Source organism: Capra hircus, chromosome 3 (genome assembly GCF_001704415.2).
Source record: "Capra hircus breed San Clemente chromosome 3, ASM170441v1, whole genome shotgun sequence".
Classification (NCBI taxonomy): Eukaryota; Metazoa; Chordata; class Mammalia; order Artiodactyla; family Bovidae; genus Capra; species Capra hircus.
The window spans coordinates 4,716,348-4,737,420 of record NC_030810.1 but is presented as its reverse complement, the minus strand read 5'-3'; the positions used below and the strand labels follow the sequence as shown (position 1 = coordinate 4,737,420).

General features: G+C 52.3%; 1 protein-coding gene across 1 annotated transcript; it reads left to right on the top strand.

The window, feature by feature from the left end:
* On the top strand, positions 6,557-19,055 carry ACKR3 (atypical chemokine receptor 3). Its single transcript, XM_018040775.1, has 2 exons — positions 6,557-6,666; positions 17,191-19,055. The coding sequence occupies exon 2, from the start codon at positions 17,217-17,219 to the stop codon at positions 18,303-18,305; it is 1,089 nt and encodes a 362-aa protein (XP_017896264.1). The 5' UTR covers positions 6,557-6,666; positions 17,191-17,216; the 3' UTR covers positions 18,306-19,055.

Below are 21,073 nucleotides of genomic sequence, written 5' to 3'. Positions count from 1 at the left end.
GGGATATAGGTCTGCAAGATCCTTTTTGGCTGATGTCTGGTTATTTCTAGTTTGAGTTCTTATAAATAGTCCTGTTATAAACATTCTGGCTTTTTTTTTTGCTGCAGTATAACACCTTTAAGGTGTGTGTATATGTTGCAATGGAACTTCTGGGTCACAGGGTATACGTATGTTTAATTTTAGCAAATCCTGCCAAAGCGGTTGTGATATTTTGCACCTCCACCATCCGGGTAGAGTGTGTCACTGGACATGTGTGCTGTGAGCTACTTGCTGCTAGTCTGCAAAGGGTTAGGTCCAGAAATCAAGAGTGAGCATTTAGAAACTTCTAGAAATGTGCCACAGCTATGGCATACGGATCCACAGTCGGCAGCCTTGTGTGACAGTGCACACCAACACTTCAGATGGCACACCTGCCTGAGGGGCCCAGGCAGGGGCTTCTGTCCTGGTGCTTCTCAGTGGACCACGTTTTGGTCTTCAACGCACTGGAGCCTGCAAAGGATGCTGGTCTTTCACCGCACAGAGTTTGAGAAGCAGGGGTGTAGGAGAATTCCGGTGGTTCCAGAGCCTTTGGTAACTTTCAGTCATCTCATTTGATTCTTTCTGATGGGGTCCAGTTGTCTGGCCCCGTTATTTTAGTTTGTATTTTCCCGATGACTAAGGAAGCTGTACACTTTCCGTTAAGTGTTTAGGTCATCTGGAGATCCCTCTGTGTGAAGCATCCACCTGCTCACACTTTTTTCCCACTTGCAAGGTTGATATTTTTTCAACTGAAGTATTGTTCTCATTCAGTCGCTCAGTCATGTCCGACTCTTTGCGATCCTGTGGACTGCAGCACACCAGGCTTCCCTGTCCTTCACCATCTCCCGCAGCTTGCTCAGATCATGTTGATCGATTTGGTGAAGCCATCCAACCATCTCATCCTCTGTCACCCTCTTCTCATGCTGCCTTCAATCCTTCCCAGCATCAGGGTCTTTTCTAATGATTCGGCTCTTTGCATCAGGTGGCCCAAGTATTGGAGCTTCAGTTTCAGCATCAGTCCTTCTAATGAATATTCAGGATTAACCTCCTTTACATGCGAAGAGTTGACTCATTAGAAAAGACTCTGATGCTGGGAGGGATTGGGGGAAGGAGGAGAAGGGGACAACCCAGGATGAGATGGCTGGATGGCATCATGGACTCGATGGACGTGAGTCTGAATGAACTCCGGGAGATCTCGGTGATGGACAGGGAGGCCTGGCGTGCTGCGATTCATGGGGTCACAAAGAGTCGGACACGACTGAGCGACTGAACTGAACTGAACTGAACTTCCTTTAGGGTTGACTGGTTTGGTCTGCTTGCAGTCCAAGGGACTCTCAAGAGTCTTGAGAATTGAAATATACTTGATTTCTAATATCATGTTTGTATAAGGAGAAGGCAATGGCACCCCACTCCAGTACTCTTGCCTGGAAAATCACATGGATGGCGGAGCCTGGTGGACTGCAAATCCATGGGGTCGCACAGAGTCAGACACGACTGAGCAACTTCACTTTCACTTTAAGGTATACAGTACAGCAATTTACACACACACACACATATTCTTTTTCAGATTCTTCTCCCTTATAGGTCATTACAAAATATTGAATATGGTTCCCTGTGCTATACAGTGGTCTTTGTGGGTTATCTATCTCATATATAGTAATGTTCATATGCTAATCTCAAGCTCCTGATTCAGTGTTAATGTTTCAGGTTTCCCCAAAACCCTTAACCTGGACTCTTTCCTAAACCCCACCTCCCACTTCTACGAGGGAGAAGATGAGAAAAATAGGAGGAGAGCAAAACCCTAATTTCAAAGTGAGATTTGTCTGAGTTTATTCAGGTCATATTTATGAGCACTCACCACAAGCCAAGCATTGAGTGTGCCCACAAGAACACAGCACTGAAACAAAACAGGCACATTCTTGCTCTTGCAGGAATTTACACTCTAGCGGGTAGAAGACAAACACGAAATGATGACTTTGGATGGTGAGTAAGTGTTAACGAAGAAAACAGAATAATAAAGAGAGTAACTGGGATGGGGGGATTCTCTGGCTAGAGTGGAGAATGTGTTTCTAAAGCAATTGTATTTAAGCCTGGAACAGGATAATGAGAAGAAGGCAGCCATATAACAATTACTGGAAATAGCATTTCAAGAAGAGAAAACATCAGGGGCAAAGGTCCTGAGGTGGAAACAAGCTGGTCCAGGTCTTGATTACAGACTTTTTTCCTATGTGGGTCAAATCTGATAAATTATATGCCCCACAGGCCAAGTGCAGTGGACGCTGGTGGTGTTGGCCCCAGGTCCCTCTGACCCCTTTCTAGTTCTGTGTACCCCTCTGGAACCCTTAATGTGGGTTTACTGCCCAGGCTTGAGACTGGGCGAATCTATGAGAGGCTGACGTCGATTTCCTAGAGCAGCTGTGCCCACACAGGTTGAGAAGGGGAAGTATCTGTGGTTATATTCCCTGACCCAGCACGCATCAGTCCAGATCCACTGGTTGAAGGATACAGGACAGGAAAACTAGCTTCCTTGCTGGGGTTTGGCACAAATTAGGGTGCAATTTAGACTTCAGAGAGACATCAGGGATCAGGCTACAGTTGAGACTTAGTCAGAAATGGTATCTCTGGTTATCTTTCCCCCTGCACTCACCAGCCTCTTCTGGGAGCAGTTCCTTAATACATCAGAGCCCCCTGAATTCTCATCCAAGAGTCTGCTTTTAGAACCCTGATACACTTTTTACATTTCTTTTAAGAGTATGTCTTTCTGTGCTAGGAAGCTGGGCAAACCAGGTTGAATCTCCCTCTTTTCACAGGCAATGACCTGCCCAGGGGAAGGCTGCCTACTCCCTCTAGGCCTTAGTTTCCTCAGTTACAAAAGCAGGACAAAAACAGACCCTCTAGGGTACGGGCTGCTGTGATGGGGTTAACTGAAAGAATGCAACGCTTAGCACAGAGACTGGCAAAAGTCACACACTCACAGCTGTTATTGCGCAAAGTTTAGGAAGAGTTCATAAAATGTTGCAAGGCTTTAGTTTTATATCTTCAACAGTGCTCTGTGTCACCAGAATTTGGCCAGGGCCAGAGGATAAGGAAGGAGAGAAACAGCCTTTCTGGGACCTACAAGGTGCCTCCAACCTTTTCTTTTAAGCCTGAGTGTGACAGTGAAAGTCTCTCAGTTGCGACTTTTTGCAACTCTTTGTGACGCCATGGGCTATACAGTCCGTGGAATTCTCCAGGCCAGAATACTGGAGTGGTAGCCTTTCCCTTCTCCAGGGGATCTTCCCAACCCAGGGATCGAACCCAGGTCTCCTACATTGCAGGTGGATTCTTTACCAACTGAGCCACCGGGAAAGGCCAAGAATACTGGAGTGGGTAGCCTATCCCTTCTCCGGCGGATCCCCCCAACCCAGGAATCAAATAGGGGTCTCCCGCATCGCAGGCAGACTCTTTACCGGCTGAGCTACCAGGGAAACCCTAAGCCTGAGCTGCACCTGCCAAGAATAGAAGGTTCTGTTATAATCACTTTAAAGACAGGAACCTAAGTGTCCAAAGACATAAGATGCCTAAGGAGACATGGTGTGCAAGTCAGGCTCTAAATCAGACCCATCGGACCCAGGCCCAGCCTGGGACCTCCATCCCCTTGAGGGCAGGGCTCTGTCTTCCCTTCCAGGTCCTCTCACCACGCCAGGCATTGGCATCTGTGGTTCGGGGGGGATGTCCAGCCCTGGCTGAGATGACTCCCGCCAGGCCAAGCCTCTAGCTGGTTCCAGGAATCCGTAACACCTGCTGTGATGTGCTGAGGTTACAAGGAAGACCTGCCCTGGGGCCATGATAGTCTTCAGCCCTCAGGCGACAGTGCAGGGGAGCCTCTGCGGGCCACGTATGCAGTCATCAGAGATCACCGTCTCTCCATCCTACTGTGCCCCCCAAAGCCCCTACCCTGCCTGCCATCAGAGACCACCGTCTCTCCATCCTACTGTGCCCCCCGAAGCCCCCACCCTGCCCGTCATTAGAGACCACCATCTCTCCATCCTACTGTGCCCCCCGAAGCCCCCACCCTGACCGCCACAGCTCTGGCCCTCCAGGATCCCTCTGAAAGGGCACGGGGTTTCGAGGCAGGAGGTTGATGGGGCCACATCCACAGGCAAATCAGAGCCCAGTGGGGACAGCTGCTCTATGGGAGTCTAAAATTCCAGGTGCAGATTACAGACAGGGAAAGGGGGGCTTGGCTGAACACCCCTTCACGACGCCACTGCATGGAGTAGTCAGGGCTAGGAACGGGTCAAGGAGTTATGAGTTCTGGACAACCCTAGGCACAGCGACCCATTCCTGCCTCTCCGAGTTTCCCATGGGGGTAAGCAAACCCATTCTTCCCCAACTAACCCCTCCATTAGAAACACAATCCTCCCAACAGCAGGGCAGACTTCCAAACGTTCCAAGAGACATTTTGGGTCCCAGGGTGATGGATTCCTGTTCCCTTGCAAAACCTGGCTTACTTACCCTCTCAAATCCGCCAGGACTGGGTTTTCCAAGAGGACTGGGGGTGGGGACAGCCAGGGGAGTACTCGGACCGGGAGGGTGGTGGGCTGGCACACGCAGCTCTGCACGAACCGGTACCAGGATCCCTGCACCCCTCGCCCTTCTCTGGACGCCGAGCCAGGCGCGCCAGCCCAGCCCTCTCGGGGAGCACAGGCCCCACAGCGTCTGACCTGAAGTGGGTTCTTTTTTTTTTTTTTAAACATCTAGTTTGCGTTTTCCTTCCTCCGCTTTAGCAACTGCATCCTGTTGCACTGGTTTTTCTGCGAGGAGGCTTGCTTTCTTTTCAACACAGCACGCCTAATTGAGAGCAGACTCAAACCCATCCTGCCTTGAACCTGCCAAAGGAGAATCGCGTTCACTGAGGCACAGATCAAGTTCGTAGACATAGAAGGTCAGCCTGTGCGTCGCTGTCCAGAGGAGGGCAGCTCTGTCCTGGCCACCGCCGCGGGCATTTGTCAGGCTCACACTCAGGGTCACCTGCCGGGAGAAAACAGGTCTAGGAAAGTCCTGAGCATGTACTTACAGACTCCCCCAAATCCTGCGTGTGTACATCCCGCCAGCCCGCGGTTTTCCTTCACAGTCACTTTCACTCTGGGAGCTCAGAGATGGGGCTTTGGGTGCCCAGGAGACAGGGCAGGAAGGAGGTCCCTGCTAGCTGTTAAGGACAGCGACCTGATGAGCAGGGACAGGGTGGGCAAACCCCCTCTGAGAGCCTCCCGGAGCAGGTGTGCTCTTAGCTCGTATTTTGGAGTGATTTCACTGTGCCGGTGAAGTTTCATCTAAACAAAATGTTTCTTTTGTTGAGGGCTTTCTGCAACACGGAGGCCTTCTGGCTGCCTAAGAGTTTGACCTCCCAATTCTCCAGACTTGGCATTTGGCCGTCTGCTGGTATTTTTAGTGGAAGTATAAAAAGAACCTCAGAAAGTTTGGGCTGGGGAGAGGGAGAGGAGAGGACTGGGTGCCTGCATACAGTGACTTGAGCCACGGAACTACCACCAGGAGGCAGAAAGCAAAACAGAAGCTGCAGAACAGCACCTTACTCTGGGGGAAAAGCTCAGTCAGCATGGCTTTAAAAGTGAAAGTTCAAGTCCTTGTCTTACCCTTGATTTATCTAAAATAGGGCAGTAGAGGTGATTATTATGTGAAGCACATTTTTAGGTCTAATTCCCCCATGGACAGAACTTCAGCCCTCCACTTCTAGATAAGAATGTACGTGTCAATAATAAAAATAAATATTTGCTAAATTAACCTCCGAACAGGACATTATCAAAAGACAGGTCTGATACCTCTAATGTGTGTCTGGCACTAGGTAGGTGGTTCAGAACGTTATTTTCACCAGACTTTCAAGATTTACAAATAAAAGAATCTAAATAAAATCTATTACAAATGTTCCGTCCCCTCCTTTGGGGGTAGTACGATGTGGTACAGATTCATTGCTCCCCTTCCAAAACTGTTGCTTCTGTTTTGGAGGAATTAACAAAGACAATCCAGGCTTAATAAATCAACACTGAAGTTCAGAAGTTCAGAGCAATTTGTCTTGGGAACAAAGTCTTCCCTAGAGCTAAGATGCATTCAAAGGAATTCTTGTTGTTAATGGGATTATTAAAGATATCCCTTAGACCCATATTTGATGATTTGGCAAAGCGCTGGGGTTTCTTTGCCGGTGTTTCTTCTGCTGACGCATCTGCCCCCTCCACCTAGGGTCTGGACCTTGTAGCTTCATTAGACTCTGCAGATGAAGGCAGGCTGGGATTTCCCCAGAGTATGCTTGTGTGCGAGAGCTTGGCCGGAAACTACAGATTGGGGTTTACAAGAGGGGTGAGGGTGCGCGCACGCCTGCAAGTGCGTGCGTGCATGTAAGCATGTGTGTGTGTGCGCGCGCGCGCGCGCGCACGGAGGGTGGGTGGCCAGGGCGGAGGGATGGAGGGGGAGGGGGCCCGGGAAAGGAAGCTGCAGATGCCGGTTACAAAGCTGCCATCTAGAGGCCGCCCGCCCGCAGTGTATATAACGCGAGTCTGAAGCCCCAGAAAGCTCACACTTCTCCGAACTGCTCAGCCCTAAGGCACCGAGCGCCGGAACCCAGAAGGCAAGCCGCAGGAGCCCAGCGCCCAGGTAAGGAAACGCTGCTGGGTCCGCAGGGCGTGCGGACGGCGGGCAGCGGTCTGCTCTTAAGCGCAGTGGTCTTTTTCCAGAGCTCTTCTTTCTAATAAGCTCTGATGGGTGCTGGCGAGTCCGCAGGTCTTGTTTCCGAAAGCCCAGGCGGCGTGTTGCCTTGCGAAGTGCGCCTGCTAACTCGGGGCTTCTCGTGGGCTGCAGAAAGTCAACAAGGGCTGTTTTCTGAGGTGGAAGGCGCTCTCTGTGTGTGTCTGTTGGACTGAGGAGTCTGAGGTTCATCTGCAGGCAGACTCCCTCCCGCTTGCTCAAAGTTGGCATAGGGGTCAGCTTAGCACCGCTGCCTGCCTGGTTTCTCTTCTGCCTCTCCACTGGGGAAACAGAACTGGCACTAAACGTGTAATTCCAGAAAGATGTGCCCGTTATGAAGAGGCGTCCTCCAGCGGAGAAGAAAACTGGGCTGAGAGTCTTTGTGGGTCCAGAATGGGTTTGAATTCACTGCGCTGGAGGATTACCAGAGCCTGTAAATCCGGAAGCTATAAGAGTGCGCGTTAAATACAGCCCGGCCCTCTTGTCTCTCCACTACATCCTTCTTAATCTGACTATTTGCTGTTCTCTCAGAAGGTGTTAAATCTGACTACAGTTGGAAAAAAAAACAAAAAAGGCACACACACAAGTCTAGGATTTTGCACTGTGATTGTACTCTTGAAGTAAAAAACATGAATTTTGTTCGATTTTGTTCGCCTGCATGAAGATCTGAGGAGTGACTCAAAACTCTGCAGTGAGGTCAGGCTTGGGTGGTTAGCCAAGACTTGGAAGTTCCAGGGAGAATGAGAAGCTGTAAAAGTCAGACTGCCTGTCTCCCTTTTTCTTTCTCTGTCTTTCTTTCCCTCAATTCATTTGCTCACACCAGGATCATTACGTTTTCCAGACGTAGAAGAGCCCCCCCACCCCAAATGGTTTACAGCCCTTTGAAGGTATTTGATGCCCTGACATCTCTTGAAACATTCATTCTGCAGAGTTTCAATGTGGTAACTTTTTCTTTTCTCTTTAAACGGGCAGATGCTGCCTTTGTGTCGCTTTATTTATTCCAGGGAAATGCGGAGATCAAATAGGCTCTCCTAGAAAGGCAAGTGGAGGCGGCTGGTGTCTGCGCTTCACTTTCCATAGATTTTAAATGGATAAACTGCTTGCCCTTCTTTCATCAGCCCTTGAGCTTCCCCAGATGCAGAGCCTTTTTCTAAAGCAGAGTTGCACATGGGGAGCTCTAGCTTGGAAACAATTTGCTCTTTTTTCCCCAGTCTCTGCCATAAACACTCCAGGGTGCACCAACTGTAGAGCTCCGTGCCGTGCCCTAAGCTCCTGGAGATGAGGGTGGGGGAGGAGGGTTGCACAGGATTTGGGTGGAAAAGCAAAAGAAAATTGAGACTTGCTGCTGTGTTTTGCTGCTCATCTGATTTTTTAAAAGGGTATGCATTGCAGTTGTCATTTTTTAAAAGTTCTGGAAGGTATAGTGTAGGCAGCATGCAGATGCTTAACTGAGTCAGGACTTCCGAGGTTATCCCATATTAGCAGCTAGTCTTGAGAGACTGGAGAAGGTATTATGGTTTCTAATCAGGTCCAGAACAGGCAAAGTATAGTCTTTCTGGATGGAAAAAAAAAAAAAACCCAAAACAAAAAAAAAACCCTACTTAATCAGGAACAGTGGCTTTTTGTCTGATCACTCCAGGCAAAGAGAGAGGCTCGTGTTTTCCAGGAGACACCAGGGAAATTGGTTACTCAAACCTGAGACTGAAAGAGGGTCATTCTATGAACCCTAAGGGTAACCAGGAGAAGGAAAAAACCTTAAAGGTTTTAGGACTTGTGATGTTCTCAGTGATTCTGCAGAACACGAGTGGAATTCTGGGCTAGAAAGTATTTGTATTTTTCATCCAGGCAACCATGGAACTTGGTTTTTATTCAGGAACAGAAATAGTTTTAGAAGGGCTTCCAGACAAATTGCGTGTGTGTAGGTGGAAATTTGTGTGTCATGTCAAGTGTTTCTAAAGTTCAGGAAATTATAGCTCTGGGAGACATATGTTTTATTAAAGTGAAAGCAAGCAGAAAAAAAGGAAAGAGAAAAAACGGGGCAGTTCTCTGATTTTGAATACTTAATGGTTTGCTGCTGGAATCTTTTGGTTACACAAGAATCGACTCAGCTTAGAACTGGAAAAAAAACATACGCTGTTGCTTGGTTCTTCAAGTGATGAGAGAGTTGCGTATTTTCATAGTGAAAATTTTGCGGAGCCCTAAGCAGATTTGGAAGCTGACTCTGCTTTTTGTTCCGAGGTGGAGGGGCTGAGACCCCCTCAGGTGGTGCCCACGGGCAGGGGACAGATAAAGGGGGCAGGGCCAGCGGGATAGCCAACACCTCCCAGTTCTCTTATGGTCCAGGAAAGCTCTGTCACGTCTTCTCCTAGTTTTAAGTCTAAGATGGGAATCCCACTGTGTGTAGCCCAGGGTTTGGGGTTGTCCTAGGCTGGCTGACCCCCCCACCGTTTGTCCTGCTTCTAAGCTGGGTGGGAATTAGGGCTCTGGTTACACCCGCCAGCCCAGACAGCAGCCTTTGTGCCGTGGGAACCTCTGGGTCTGCCCTCCTGGGTCCTGTGCCGCTTCCCAGTCGGGCCGCTGAGCACAATAGGACAGATCAGGTTTCTGGATGTGGGGTTCCTTCTCTTTCCCCCAGTTCTCCCCGTGTATCAATGTGAAGTGTATCTGAGGGCTCTGGAAATAGATGGCCTCTATCTGGATTAGGGTTTGGATTTTTCTCTCTCTCTCAAACAACTCAGAGCAGTGCTTTACTTGTGAAAAATAACAGCAGGCAGGATGTCATTGTTCTGTTTGTTTGACATGGGGTAGGGGGAGACAGACTGGCCCCCTGCCCCCATTCTGCTCTCAGTCCTAGCAGGTGGCCTCTCAAGCCTGGGCCGAAACTTGCCTGGACATCCCCATAGATTTAATGCAGGATTGATAAGAAATGAAACAAACCCCAGAGCTGTGCAGTTTCCTAAGGACTTTTAGACCTGGTGCTCTGGGACAACCCAGAGGGATGAGGTAGGGAGGGGGGTGGGGGGACACATGTATACCCGTGGCTGATTCATGTCGATGTTTGGCAAAAACACCACAATATTGTGATTAGCCTCCAGTTAAAATAAATTAATTAATTTAAAAAAAAAAAAGAAAGGAATAATGCAGGTCTTCCGTATATAAATTGCGCTCCTGGAGTGGAAAGGTCTGGGCTTTCGCAGGAGACCTGCTTCTGCATCCCCCTGGAGAGTCCCTGGGGAGTAGGGAGGGTGAACAGAGTTGGTTTCAGCCACACCCCTGAGTTTCTGGTCCCGCTGCCTGTCTGGCCTCAGTTTCCAGGTGCCCAGCGGCGAGGTTAGCCAGGCTGGGTGATCGTGGTGGGACAACACTGAGCTGCTCCGTGAAATTCCACCCTGGGAGGACATGAGTTGAGCCCCAGTTGCAGAAAAGCCAGTGAAGAAGGTCGCCTGCGGGCACAGGTCCTGGAGAGCCCCGGATCCCCTCGGCGCCGAGTCAGTGCCCTGGGTGACCCGGCCCATGTCACCTTCTCTGCACTGCACCTGGGCCTGACAAGCACCCGGCTTCCCCTGCAGGCCTGGTGCCTCCTCCCTCAAAAGGCTTTTCTGCCCCAAAGCCAGGCCCTTGCTCAAGACCGTGGTGGCTCCCGCATGGACAGGCTCAGCCAGGTTTGGTGACCCTCTGGTAGCACATCACTGACCACCCCAGCACCCACTTTTTTCTGGGGGGTCCCCATCGGTCACTGGAGGGAAGTCCCTCTCCGTGCTCCAGTGGCGTCCACACTGCCTTCCCGCCTTCCCAACCCTCTTGGTTAGCTGGCAGGTTCCCGGGGGTGGGTGTGGAGTGATGATTCTGGTCTGTTATTGCCCCAGAGCAGTGCCTCTCACAGAAGGGGCCTCATAAACATTGGGGGGGGGGCATAGAAACAGGTGAGACTTAGCTCAAGGGAGGATTCCGGAATAGTCTCCTCGGGGCTCCTGTTTCCGTTGATAATCTCACATTTCTGGTCTCAGGAGCTTGATTCACTGTTGATTCATTGATTATGAATTCATTGAACATGTGCTTTGTCCAGGCGCCATTGCTGGCTGCCCTGTACACAGGCAGTAAGACATCGTGGGGGTGGGGGCTTGAGGAGGAAGGAGAGGAGACAAGGGCACAGCCAGAGACACAGAGTAGAGGTATAGGCCTGGCTGGCAGAAGGTGGGGGCACTAGAGGCGTAAATGGGGAGAGGAGGGCCTACCCGGCTGGCCAGGAAGGGCGCTCCAGGTCTGTGACTGGACATTGCACGTGTGCTGAAGGCACTGTTGGGGAACTCTGGCTGGGTACCTGAACGTGGGGCCATCTGTGTCCTGCAGGGAGCGACTGTGGTCCAGTGGAAAGACATGTTCCTTGCAGGCCAAAGCACCAGCCCACGGACGCTGAACTTGGAGATGTCTCATTCTGGCTTTGCCTTCAGCTTGCCGGGTGCGCACAGGGAGACCATTGGGGGCAGCTGAATGTGTTGGGCCACTTGGAGCTGTGGTCGCCAAGGAACCTCGATTGATGAATAATAAGCCTGAGAGACGAGGGGACATCTCCCTTCTAGCAAATGGGGACGTGAGTGGTAGATGAGTCTCTTACAGATGCCAGTGTGGGGTTGGGGGGTGGGGTGACAAGGTGGACAGACGCTGGTTCTCCATCCTGCAGGCCATAGGAAAATCTGCTTCCTGAAGTGGAAGTGTGATGCTCTCTGGGTGCAGATGTTGGACCCAGAATCTACAGGAAGTGATCCCTATAGAGGGAGCTCAGTGAGAGAAACCAGTGTCCATTGGGAAAAAAGGGAACGAAAAAAAAAGTGATGCTGATTACTGCTTTGTTTTCAGCGGGGTCCCTCTGGTCTAGAAAAAATGGACCACAAACCGCCATTGTTCTGTGGGACATTCGTCCCTCTAGTGAAATTTCCATAACTCTTGATGCCAAGTTTCAGATCACACAGAAGCGTGTGGGGTGAAAGCTGTGATCCCGCCTTTGTCCTCTCATCCCGCACTTCCAGCCCAGTTTTATACTCACTGCAGATCTTTCCCCATGCTTTTACACACAGATGGGTGTGTGCCCAGTCATTTCAGTCGTGTCCGACTCTTTGTGACCCCATGGACCGTACATAGCCTGCCAGGCTCCTGTGTCCATGGGGTTCTCCAGGCAAGAAGACTGGGGTGGGTTGCCGTGCCCTCCTCCAGGGGATCTTCCTGTCTTAGGGACTGAACCCGCATCTCTTGCGTCTCCTGCCTTGGCAGGCAGGTTCTTTACCACTAGTGCCACCTGGGAAGCCCCTTATGCACATACTTGTACCTATAAAAATGCTCGTAATTCTTGTTTTTTGGGGCATGTATATATGTGTAACTTTCCATGTTCATAAAAGCACCCCCTCTTTCTTTGTACAGCTGTATTATATTCCAGACAGTGGTTTGCAGTCCTTTATGGATCGACATTTACGTTGTCACCATTTTTTTGCTGATATATAAATAGTGCTTCAATAAACATCCTTGCATCTTGGGAATATTTATTTTGAGAAGAGAATGTGTGAACTTGTGAGATCAAAGACCTGAAAGAATCTTTTATCCCAAGCCCTGTTGCTTTCCTTCCATGAGGAATCTTTACGCAGATGTTATTAACCTGTGTCAGAAGTCATCTCTCATTCTCCTGCCCTCCCTGGTGGGGGCTCTGACCCCGAGGGACGCAGCTGGTGGGCAGGTGTGACTGTCACCCAGAGGTCCTGCCTGAGCTCTGGCCCAAGCTGATGGGAACGGAACTGCTGGCTTATTGCAGCAGAGGGGGTCTGGTCCACGTGGACTTGGGAGTCAGCTTCAGGCCCTGGGATCTTCAGCCTCACCACTGCCCTTCCTGCCATCACAGACTGGCCACATGGCCTGGAGATGTCACCGTGTACACGAGGATCACGCCCATGCTTCTCAGTTGGCATAGGCAGTGAGCCCTCCAGCTGCATGGGATGGGCCCTCGCTTTTCCTGGGGGCAAGTGGAGACTGGTGAAGTGTCTCGGGGGTTTGGCCTCAGGGAACTGCTGGGATGCATTCCTCAATCCGTCTCCCTCAGGTTTGTCCGGGCCTTGGGGAGCCAGGGGCCTGGGTAGACGTTTTGCAGTTGCTGGATCACATCTTTGTTCAGCTCAGGGTCTTGAGAGCATCACCTGTTAAAATCTAAGATGGTGACTTAGGAAGTTTGTTGTCTTAGGCGCGGGGACCACCCATGGTTAGCCTTGGGCCTCCTGAACACAAGCTCAGAGGCCCACCGATTGCATTCGACGTGACCTGGCAGAGGTCTTTTTATGATACTATTCTCTTTTTCTGGAATGAGCCCTCATTTGTTTCCAAAACAGAACAGGTGAAAAATGACAGGTGACGTGGGCTGCGCTCTCCTGTGGCATTTCCCCCCCTCTTTGGCTTCCCGTTTACATCTGCAGGGGGCTGGATTGCTGCACTCCTTGTGTGCACAGCTCCTCTCTCGAGGCCTCCCTTCCTCCTCTGGACCCCTGGAGCCTCTGCCCTGGGAGGGGAGGGGCCGGTGGGCTCCCTGGAAGAAGGCCAGTGGGCACGGCGTAGGCCTCTGGCTCATCTCCTGGGCTGGTGGCTGGTCAGTGATTGGTGGTGGATGATCAGTGGGCCAGCTGGCTTTCAAGCTTCAGCATGGCGCTCCCCCCGCCCCAGCCTCTGCTGTTCCCCCAGCCCCTCCTGGAAGATTCCCCACACTGCTCAAGAGGAAACAGGGCGACTGTGGGTGGCGGGGGCGGGGTGGCGGTGGACCGACTCTCAAGTCACCTTCTGGTCCCAGAGGACGAGTGATCATTAAGTTGGGCTTTCACTGTCCAGAGACCAGAAACCTAAGGACCCGATGGGGTCCCTGAGCCCTTCCCTACCTTGGCTGTGGCCCAGGGGACACCGAGGGCTGGCCCAGGCTCAGAGGCGTGAGCGTGGACGGTCTGCTGTGCGGGAGACGTGGGTCCTGGAGGGACACAGACTCCTGGTGATTCCTGTAGGCCTCCTGCACCCGTGAGTCCCTCCGTCCACACTGAGCCGTGCCCCTCCACCTGGGAGCTGGGGGCGCAGCATGTCCAGTGAGCGGGATGACTCCTTGAGGGGAAGACGGAGGTAGGGGCGTAGCATCTCCTTCAGGCTTCCTTTTTCTCGAGCCCCCGTGCACGGCGTAGACCCCAGGGATTCTGGCTGTGTCTGTGGAGGCCTGGTAGGGCTGTGCTAGGGTGGGCAGAGGAAAGGACCCCTAGCCAGGGCCCAGCCCCACTCTGCCCGCCTCTGTGGGGCAGCGGCTCGTCCTCCGGCTGAGTTCTGCAGGAACCCGGGTCAGATGAGGTCATGGGCTGAAAGTGCTTTATAAGCTAAAGTGAAAGTGTTAGTCGCTCAGTCGCGCCGACTCTGCAACCCCACAGGCTACAGCCCTCCAGGCTCCTCTGTCTGTGGGGTTTTCCAGGCAAGAATCCTGGAGTTGGGTTGCCATTTCCTCCTCCAGGGGGTCTTCCCGACCTGGGGACTGAGCCCATGTCTTTCCTGTCTCCTGCGCTGGCAGAAGGCTCCTTACCACTAGCGCTACCGTTACCACGAGGCCTTAGGGAAGCCCCATGCCCTGCTGAAAGCGTGTTTCATGGATCACAGCCTGGTCGTGGTGAAGGGGCTTGTGTTACTCAGTGAAGCTATGAGCCGCGAGTCCATCACCCGAGATGGACGGGTCACAATAAAGAGTTCTGGCAAAACGTGGTCCACTGGAGAAGGGAAGGGCAGACCACTCCAGTATTCTTGCTGTGAGAACCCCATGAACAGTACGAAAAGACAAGAAAATATGACACCGCAAGGTCGGAAGCCCACCCCCCCCAGGCTGGAAGGTGTCTATGCTTCTCCCGAGAGAGCAGAGTGCAATTACTAACAGCTCCAGAAAGAATGAGGTGGCTGGGCCAAATCGGAAATGACGCTCAGCTGTGGTTGTGTTTCATTTTAAGGAGATGGGAAAAAAGGGGGTCACACCTTAGAGCCACGCAGGAGAGCCAAGCCCAAGTGCTCCCCTCCCTCTCTCCTGAAGTCGGGGGTGCAGCGGGCACCATCAGTTCCTGGCTGCTTAGCAGCCCAGGGTGGCGGGAGGGCCAGGAAGACCTTGTAGGCAGGATCTGGAGGTGGCTGCCCACCCCGAGGCCAGTCCAGGCCTCTCACAGGTGTGTGCTGTGCGTCCGTGTCCACTTGGGGTCCTCCAGCTGCATCTTCCACAGTCTCTTAGGAGGATGAGTTTATTTGTCCTAACTTGACCTTGGGCTTCCCTGGTGGCTCAGCTGGCAAAGAATCCACATGCAATATGGGAGACCTCGGTTCAATCCCTGGGTTGGGAAGATCCCCTGGAGAAGGGAAAGGCCACCCACTCCAGCATCCTGGCCTGGAGAATGCCCTGGACTGTGTAGTCCATGGGGTTGCAAAGAGTCAGACATGACTCAGCGACCTTCACTTCATTTCACTTCAACTTGACCTTGCTGATTTTCCATACATGCCCTCTGGTTGTGTTTTGCAAAAGTTGGTGGTCCCAGGACCTGAGTGTCCTCCTAGTGATGGGGGGAGGCTCTGAGGACCACCAGGTTTCCTGGCCTCAGGCCCTGTGGCTCCACCACCTCCTCCTCGGAGGTCCAGCTGTGTCCAGCAGCAAAAGGGGACGCTGAGGCCCGGTCAGGTCACCTGGAGGGAAACCAGCAGCCACTTGCCACTCACAGAGGTGAACAGACAACAGCTGAGGGCCATCTCCATACCTGTGGTCCTAGGGCAGGTCCTCAGCTGTGAGTCTGGAGGCTGAGGTGGCCCTGGGTGGCAGCAGGTGCGTGGCCTCACTTCTGGGGCGTCTGCTCATTTCCCCTGGAGGTAAAGGCATCAGCTCGCTGTCTGCAGGCAGCTCCTGCTTCTCCCCGCTCCCAGGGCAGGACATTGACCACTTAGCCACTTGGTCAGTTTTGAATGTGGAGCATTCAAAGTAAGTGAGTCTGTGCTTTTTGATAGGTCAAGAAAGGGGGAGGATGCAGTGTTGAGCTTCTGTCTGTTAGATTCTGTCCTCAGCCCTTGAGTTCTTAGGTAGCCCTGGGAGACGGGGGCCGGTGCGCTGAGAAAGCAGTGGCAGATGACGGGTTAACTAGACTCGCATGAAGCACTAATGAGGGAGGAGCCCGAATCCCAGCCCAGGATGGTCTGGTCACCAGAGGGGTGCTCTCCCACCTGGGTCCCTGTGGACCGTTAGCCCGACCGCTAGGCCCCGACTCAGGGACCATCCTTCCCCATCCTCCAGGGCCTCTTGTGTGTGGCCTGGAGTCCAGTTTAGATGAACTTGGCAAATAAGCTTGGCTTGCAGTCAGTTCTTACCTGTGACAAGGGAGAAGGAGGAGCAGACTCCCTACTCTAGAAGGTGACGCCCAGCAGGGCACCCTTGGGCCGAGTGGTTTTGTTTTACAGCCCCTTCCTGTGGGGACGCAGTGAGGCTGTCCACCCAGGGTGGTGGCGGGGGGCTTCAGAGCCTTCAGGTGGGCGAGTCAGCAGAAGACAGCCCCGGGCAGCTCTTGGAGCTGACGTTCCTGGGCCGTCATCCCCAGGCACAGTAACAGCTCAGGCTGGATTCTTCTGGGCGTTAAGATGGTACCAGTCGAGAGTGTTGACCTCACGCCAGATCAGCAGGGAAGACCATTAGGAAAAGCCAGCCCCTCCAAGACACAGCTTTGGGTCTTGGTACAAGTTGCTCTCAAAGCAGTTGGACAAATAAAAGATGGAAAACCAGGCAATGGCCACATTTGGAGATGGCCGGTTGGTGGCTCTGAGTTGCGAATCACATGGCAAAGTCGGAGGCTGTGGATGGGGGCGCAGTGAAACTGCGGGGCGGGCCGCACACTGTCCACACCTCCAGGGGTCTGCAAACAGCAGGCAGCCCGACACGGCCGAGCAGGACGCTTGTTACTCACCAGTGCAGGAAACAGATCCACCCCTGCTCTTGGGTACGTGGGTGAAATGCCTCCGCTGTCTGCAGGGGAAAGCGAGCTGGCCACAGGCACCTCTGGGCTGAGCCTCAGCTGCCTGATGGCCCTCTGACTCCCCAGAATGTGTCAGTTTCATATCTGGGGCACAGCCCAATCTGGTGACCTCTGGAGCACACAGTCCTGCAAAGACAGAGGAAGCAAACACTTTCACTCTTTGAGAGAGACGGGTTCACATGGTTTTAGAACGTGGGTGTGTTTTGTTTTGCAGATTCTGTCGCGGTCAGTTTTGTTCTCTCCTTTCCTTGCAAAGTTACCTGGGAGCTGCCGTGAAACCGCTGAGCAGATGGGGGTGCTGGAAAGGCGCTTTACAGGCCTGGAGCGTTTGCTAAGGGATCCATTCTTCTCTTGCTTCTTTTAAAGCTGTATTTGCTTTTGCGCACAGGCCGTTGGACCGCTGCCCTCGACACCATGGATCTGCATCTCTTGGACTACTCGGAGCCGGGGAACTTCTCCGACATCAGCTGGCCCTGCAATGGCAGCGACTGCATCGCGGTGGACACCCTGCAGTGCGGCCACGTCCCCAACAAGAGCGTCCTGCTGTACACGCTGTCCTTTGTGTACATCTTCATCTTCGTGATCGGCATGATCGCCAACTCCGTGGTGGTCTGGGTGAACATCCAGGCCAAGACCACGGGCTACGACACCCACTGCTACATCTTGAACCTGGCCATCGCCGACCTGTGGGTGGTGGTCACCATCCCCGTCTGGGTGGTCAGCCTCGTGCAGCACAACCAGTGGCCCATGGGCGAGCTCACATGCAAGGTCACCCACCTCATCTTCTCCATCAACCTCTTTGGCAGCATCTTCTTCCTCACCTGCATGAGCGTGGACCGCTACCTGTCCGTCGCCTACTTCGCCAGCACCTCCGGCCGCAAGAAGAGGCTGGTGCGCCGCGCCGTGTGCGTCCTGGTGTGGCTGCTGGCCTTCGGCGTGTCCCTGCCCGACACCTACTACCTGAAGACCGTGACGTCCGCCTCCAACAACGAGACCTACTGCCGGGCCTTCTACCCCGAGCACAGCGTCAAGGAGTGGCTCATCAGCATGGAGCTGGTCTCCGTGGTGCTGGGCTTCGCCATCCCTTTCTCCGTCATCGCTGTCTTCTACTTCCTGCTGGCCCGCGCCATCGCCGCCTCCAGCGACCAGGAGAAGCAGAGCAGCCGGAAGACCATCCTCTCCTACGTGGTGGTCTTCCTGGTGTGCTGGCTGCCTTACCACCTGGTGGTGCTGCTCGACATCTTCTCCGTCCTGCACTACATCCCCTTCACCTGCCAGCTGGAGGCCTTCCTCTTCACGGCGCTGCACGTCACGCAGTGCCTGTCGCTGGTGCACTGCTGTGTCAACCCCGTGCTCTACAGCTTCATCAACCGCAACTACCGGTACGAGCTGATGAAGGCCTTCATCTTCAAGTACTCGGCCAAAACGGGCCTCACCAAGCTCATCGACGCCTCCCGCGTGTCGGAGACGGAGTACTCCGCTTTGGAGCAGAATGCCAAGTGATGGCTTCCCGTGCGGCCTCTGGACCTGTGCGCGGGGCTCCCCCGGGGGGACCCGCCGGGCCGCCTGGTTTTCCGGAGGAAAGCCGAGTGGCTTCGGGCTTGGTGACCCTCGTTGGCGCGGAGAGGGCCAGCCTGCGTCCCTCTGGCTCCTTTCTCGCTCTCGGCCCAGCGGGGCCCTCGAGGGGCCCCTGTGACAAGCCCCCGCCGCTCGTCACACCAGCTTCGGGTCAGGCTTGCCTGCACTTCTGTAACATAAGACTTTCCTGTGCTGCCTGAAGGTTTTATAATGGGGATTTGTATTTAAATCTTAAGACTATTTTTCTCACTCTCGATGTACCCTCTCAATGTATTTGAAAGTTAATATTTTAAATATCGTATGGGAGGATCCATGCTGACATGTACTCAGTGTCGTAGTTCTGAGGTTAGCTTGACTTCCGTTTTGACTAAGGATGACATTAATTGTTAGCTGTTTTGAAAGCCTCTTGCTATATAAATATATATATATATAAATCAATATATATGCCAGTCTTGGCTGAAATGTTTTATTTACGATAGTTTTATATCTGTTTGGTGCTTTGGGCCGGTCTGGGATACGGAACAAAAACTGCTCTATAATGCAGTTTGTGACATTAATATTATTGTAAAGTGACATTAAAAATAAATGCGGTGACACTATCCCAGTCTGTAACACGGCACACAAAACAAACCCTTGTATTCCAGAGAGTTCTTTCCATTTGTAAGTTATTTTTTTTTTAATAAAGATTTTTTTTTTCCTAAAAAAGGTGTTCGGATCTCAGTTTTCAAAGCATGTTTGGCATTCAGGCGGCATGTTTGATGATAATATACAAATATTTACAACATAGGTGATCAACCTAATAAATATGTTTAAAGAAAGGAATACTGTCAGAAAAGCAAAGCCCAGGAGGTTGACGTGGATGAAATGATATGAAAGGAGACACATCTGAGTGCTAGTGTTGTGGTTTAATTTTTTAAATTTCTGCCTGTGTGTAAGGGAGGGGATCTGGTTGGTAGGTACACCTGTCAATGCAAAATTGGTAAAGAAAACTCCCGGGTTGCTGTCTGCCCAAAAGGGTGTAGGGCCTGGAACTCACCCTCGTATCCACCAGGCCTTGAACCTTCCCTGCTGAGGCTCTGAGGTTTAAGTCCTTTCTTTTTCTCTGGTCAAGACAGACTCTTCATTTTAAGGATAATCTATCCATGAGCCTGTCCTTCAGGCCATGCAATAAGTACAATCCTGGCCTGTGCTGTCACCAAATTAACCCACCTTGCTAATAGTCAGGAAGAGCTCTCTCAGGAAGCCCCTACCGTCTACACGGGCCACAGGAGCGGCGCGGGCTTGGTGAGCGTGTCTGGGCAGGAACCCAGAGGAGGGTGTGGCTTCCCGATGAGGCCCCCCACCTCCCCTCTCTGATGGCACTGATGAACAGAGAGAGCTTTTGCCAACACAAAGATGGACCCGGACTGGGACTTCAGGCTCACCTGGGAACCTGGGGGCTGCCCCCACTATAGGAAAATACCCTGGGCACAGCAGTTTCCACAGCAGACAGCCCCCCGGGCCCTGCTTCCAACCTACTGCAGGAGGGCTCTCCCTTCTCAGAGGGCTTAGGGCTGAGTTGTGAAACCCAGCTTACATATTATTTTAAACATCTGCTTGATACCCATATAAGTTCTCAGGTCCACGTGCGCCTTGTGGTGGTTTAGTCCCTAAGTCGTAACCGGCTCTCTGCAACTCCACAGACTAGTCCGCCAGGCCCCTCTGTCTATGGGATTCTCTAGGCGTTGGACAAGCAAATAGCACCCCATCCAGTGTTCTTGCCTGGAGAATCCCAGGGACGGGGGAGCCTGGTGGGCTGCCGTCTATGGGGGTCACACAGAGTCAGACATGACTGAAGCGACTTGGCAGCAGCAGCAGCAGGCAAGAATACTGGAAGGGTTTGCCATTTCCTTCTCCAGGGGAAACTTCCCGACCCAGGGATCAAACCTGGGTCTCCTGCATTATCAGGCGGATTCTTTACCTCTGAGCTGCCATCAGAGAAGCCCTTGCCTTGTTCCAAATAGGATTCAGGTCAGATGGTAATGGAACAGGTGGATAATGACGTAACCATAGGTGAAGACACCAAGATCAGGGGGAAGGGATGTGAGGATGGCAAAGTGAAATCGCAGGAGACTGTGACCCCAATATGCATTCCTGGTGCTAGACAAGGGCTGCAGGCTTGCTCTGTGCTATCTAGTGGCCTGGGCTCAGACAGAAACACTTAAGTGCGAAGCGGGATATGGATTGCACCCCCAGTTCAGCTCTGTAATTTATTGTCCAATCTCTCAGTGGTGTCCAACTCTGCAACCCCATGGACTGCAGCACTCCAGGATTCCCTGTCCTTCCCTGTCTCCCAGAGCTTGCTCAAACTCATGTCCATCGAGTCAGTGATGCCATCCAATCATCTCGTCCTCTGTCATCACCTCCTCCTGCCCTCAGTCTTTCCCAGCATCGGAGTCTTTTCCAGTGAGTCGGCTCTTCACATCAGGTGGCCAAAGACTGGAGCTTCAGCTTCTGCATCAGTCCTTCCGATGAATCGTCAGGACTGATTTCCTTTAGGATTGACTGGTTTGATTTCCTTGCAGTCCAAGGGACTCTAAGAGTCTTCAACACCCCAGTTCAAAAGCATTAGCTTCAAGCTTCAAAAGCTTCAGCGTTCAGCCTTCTTTGTGGTCCAAGCTGTCATATCCATACTTGACTGGTGGAAAAACAGC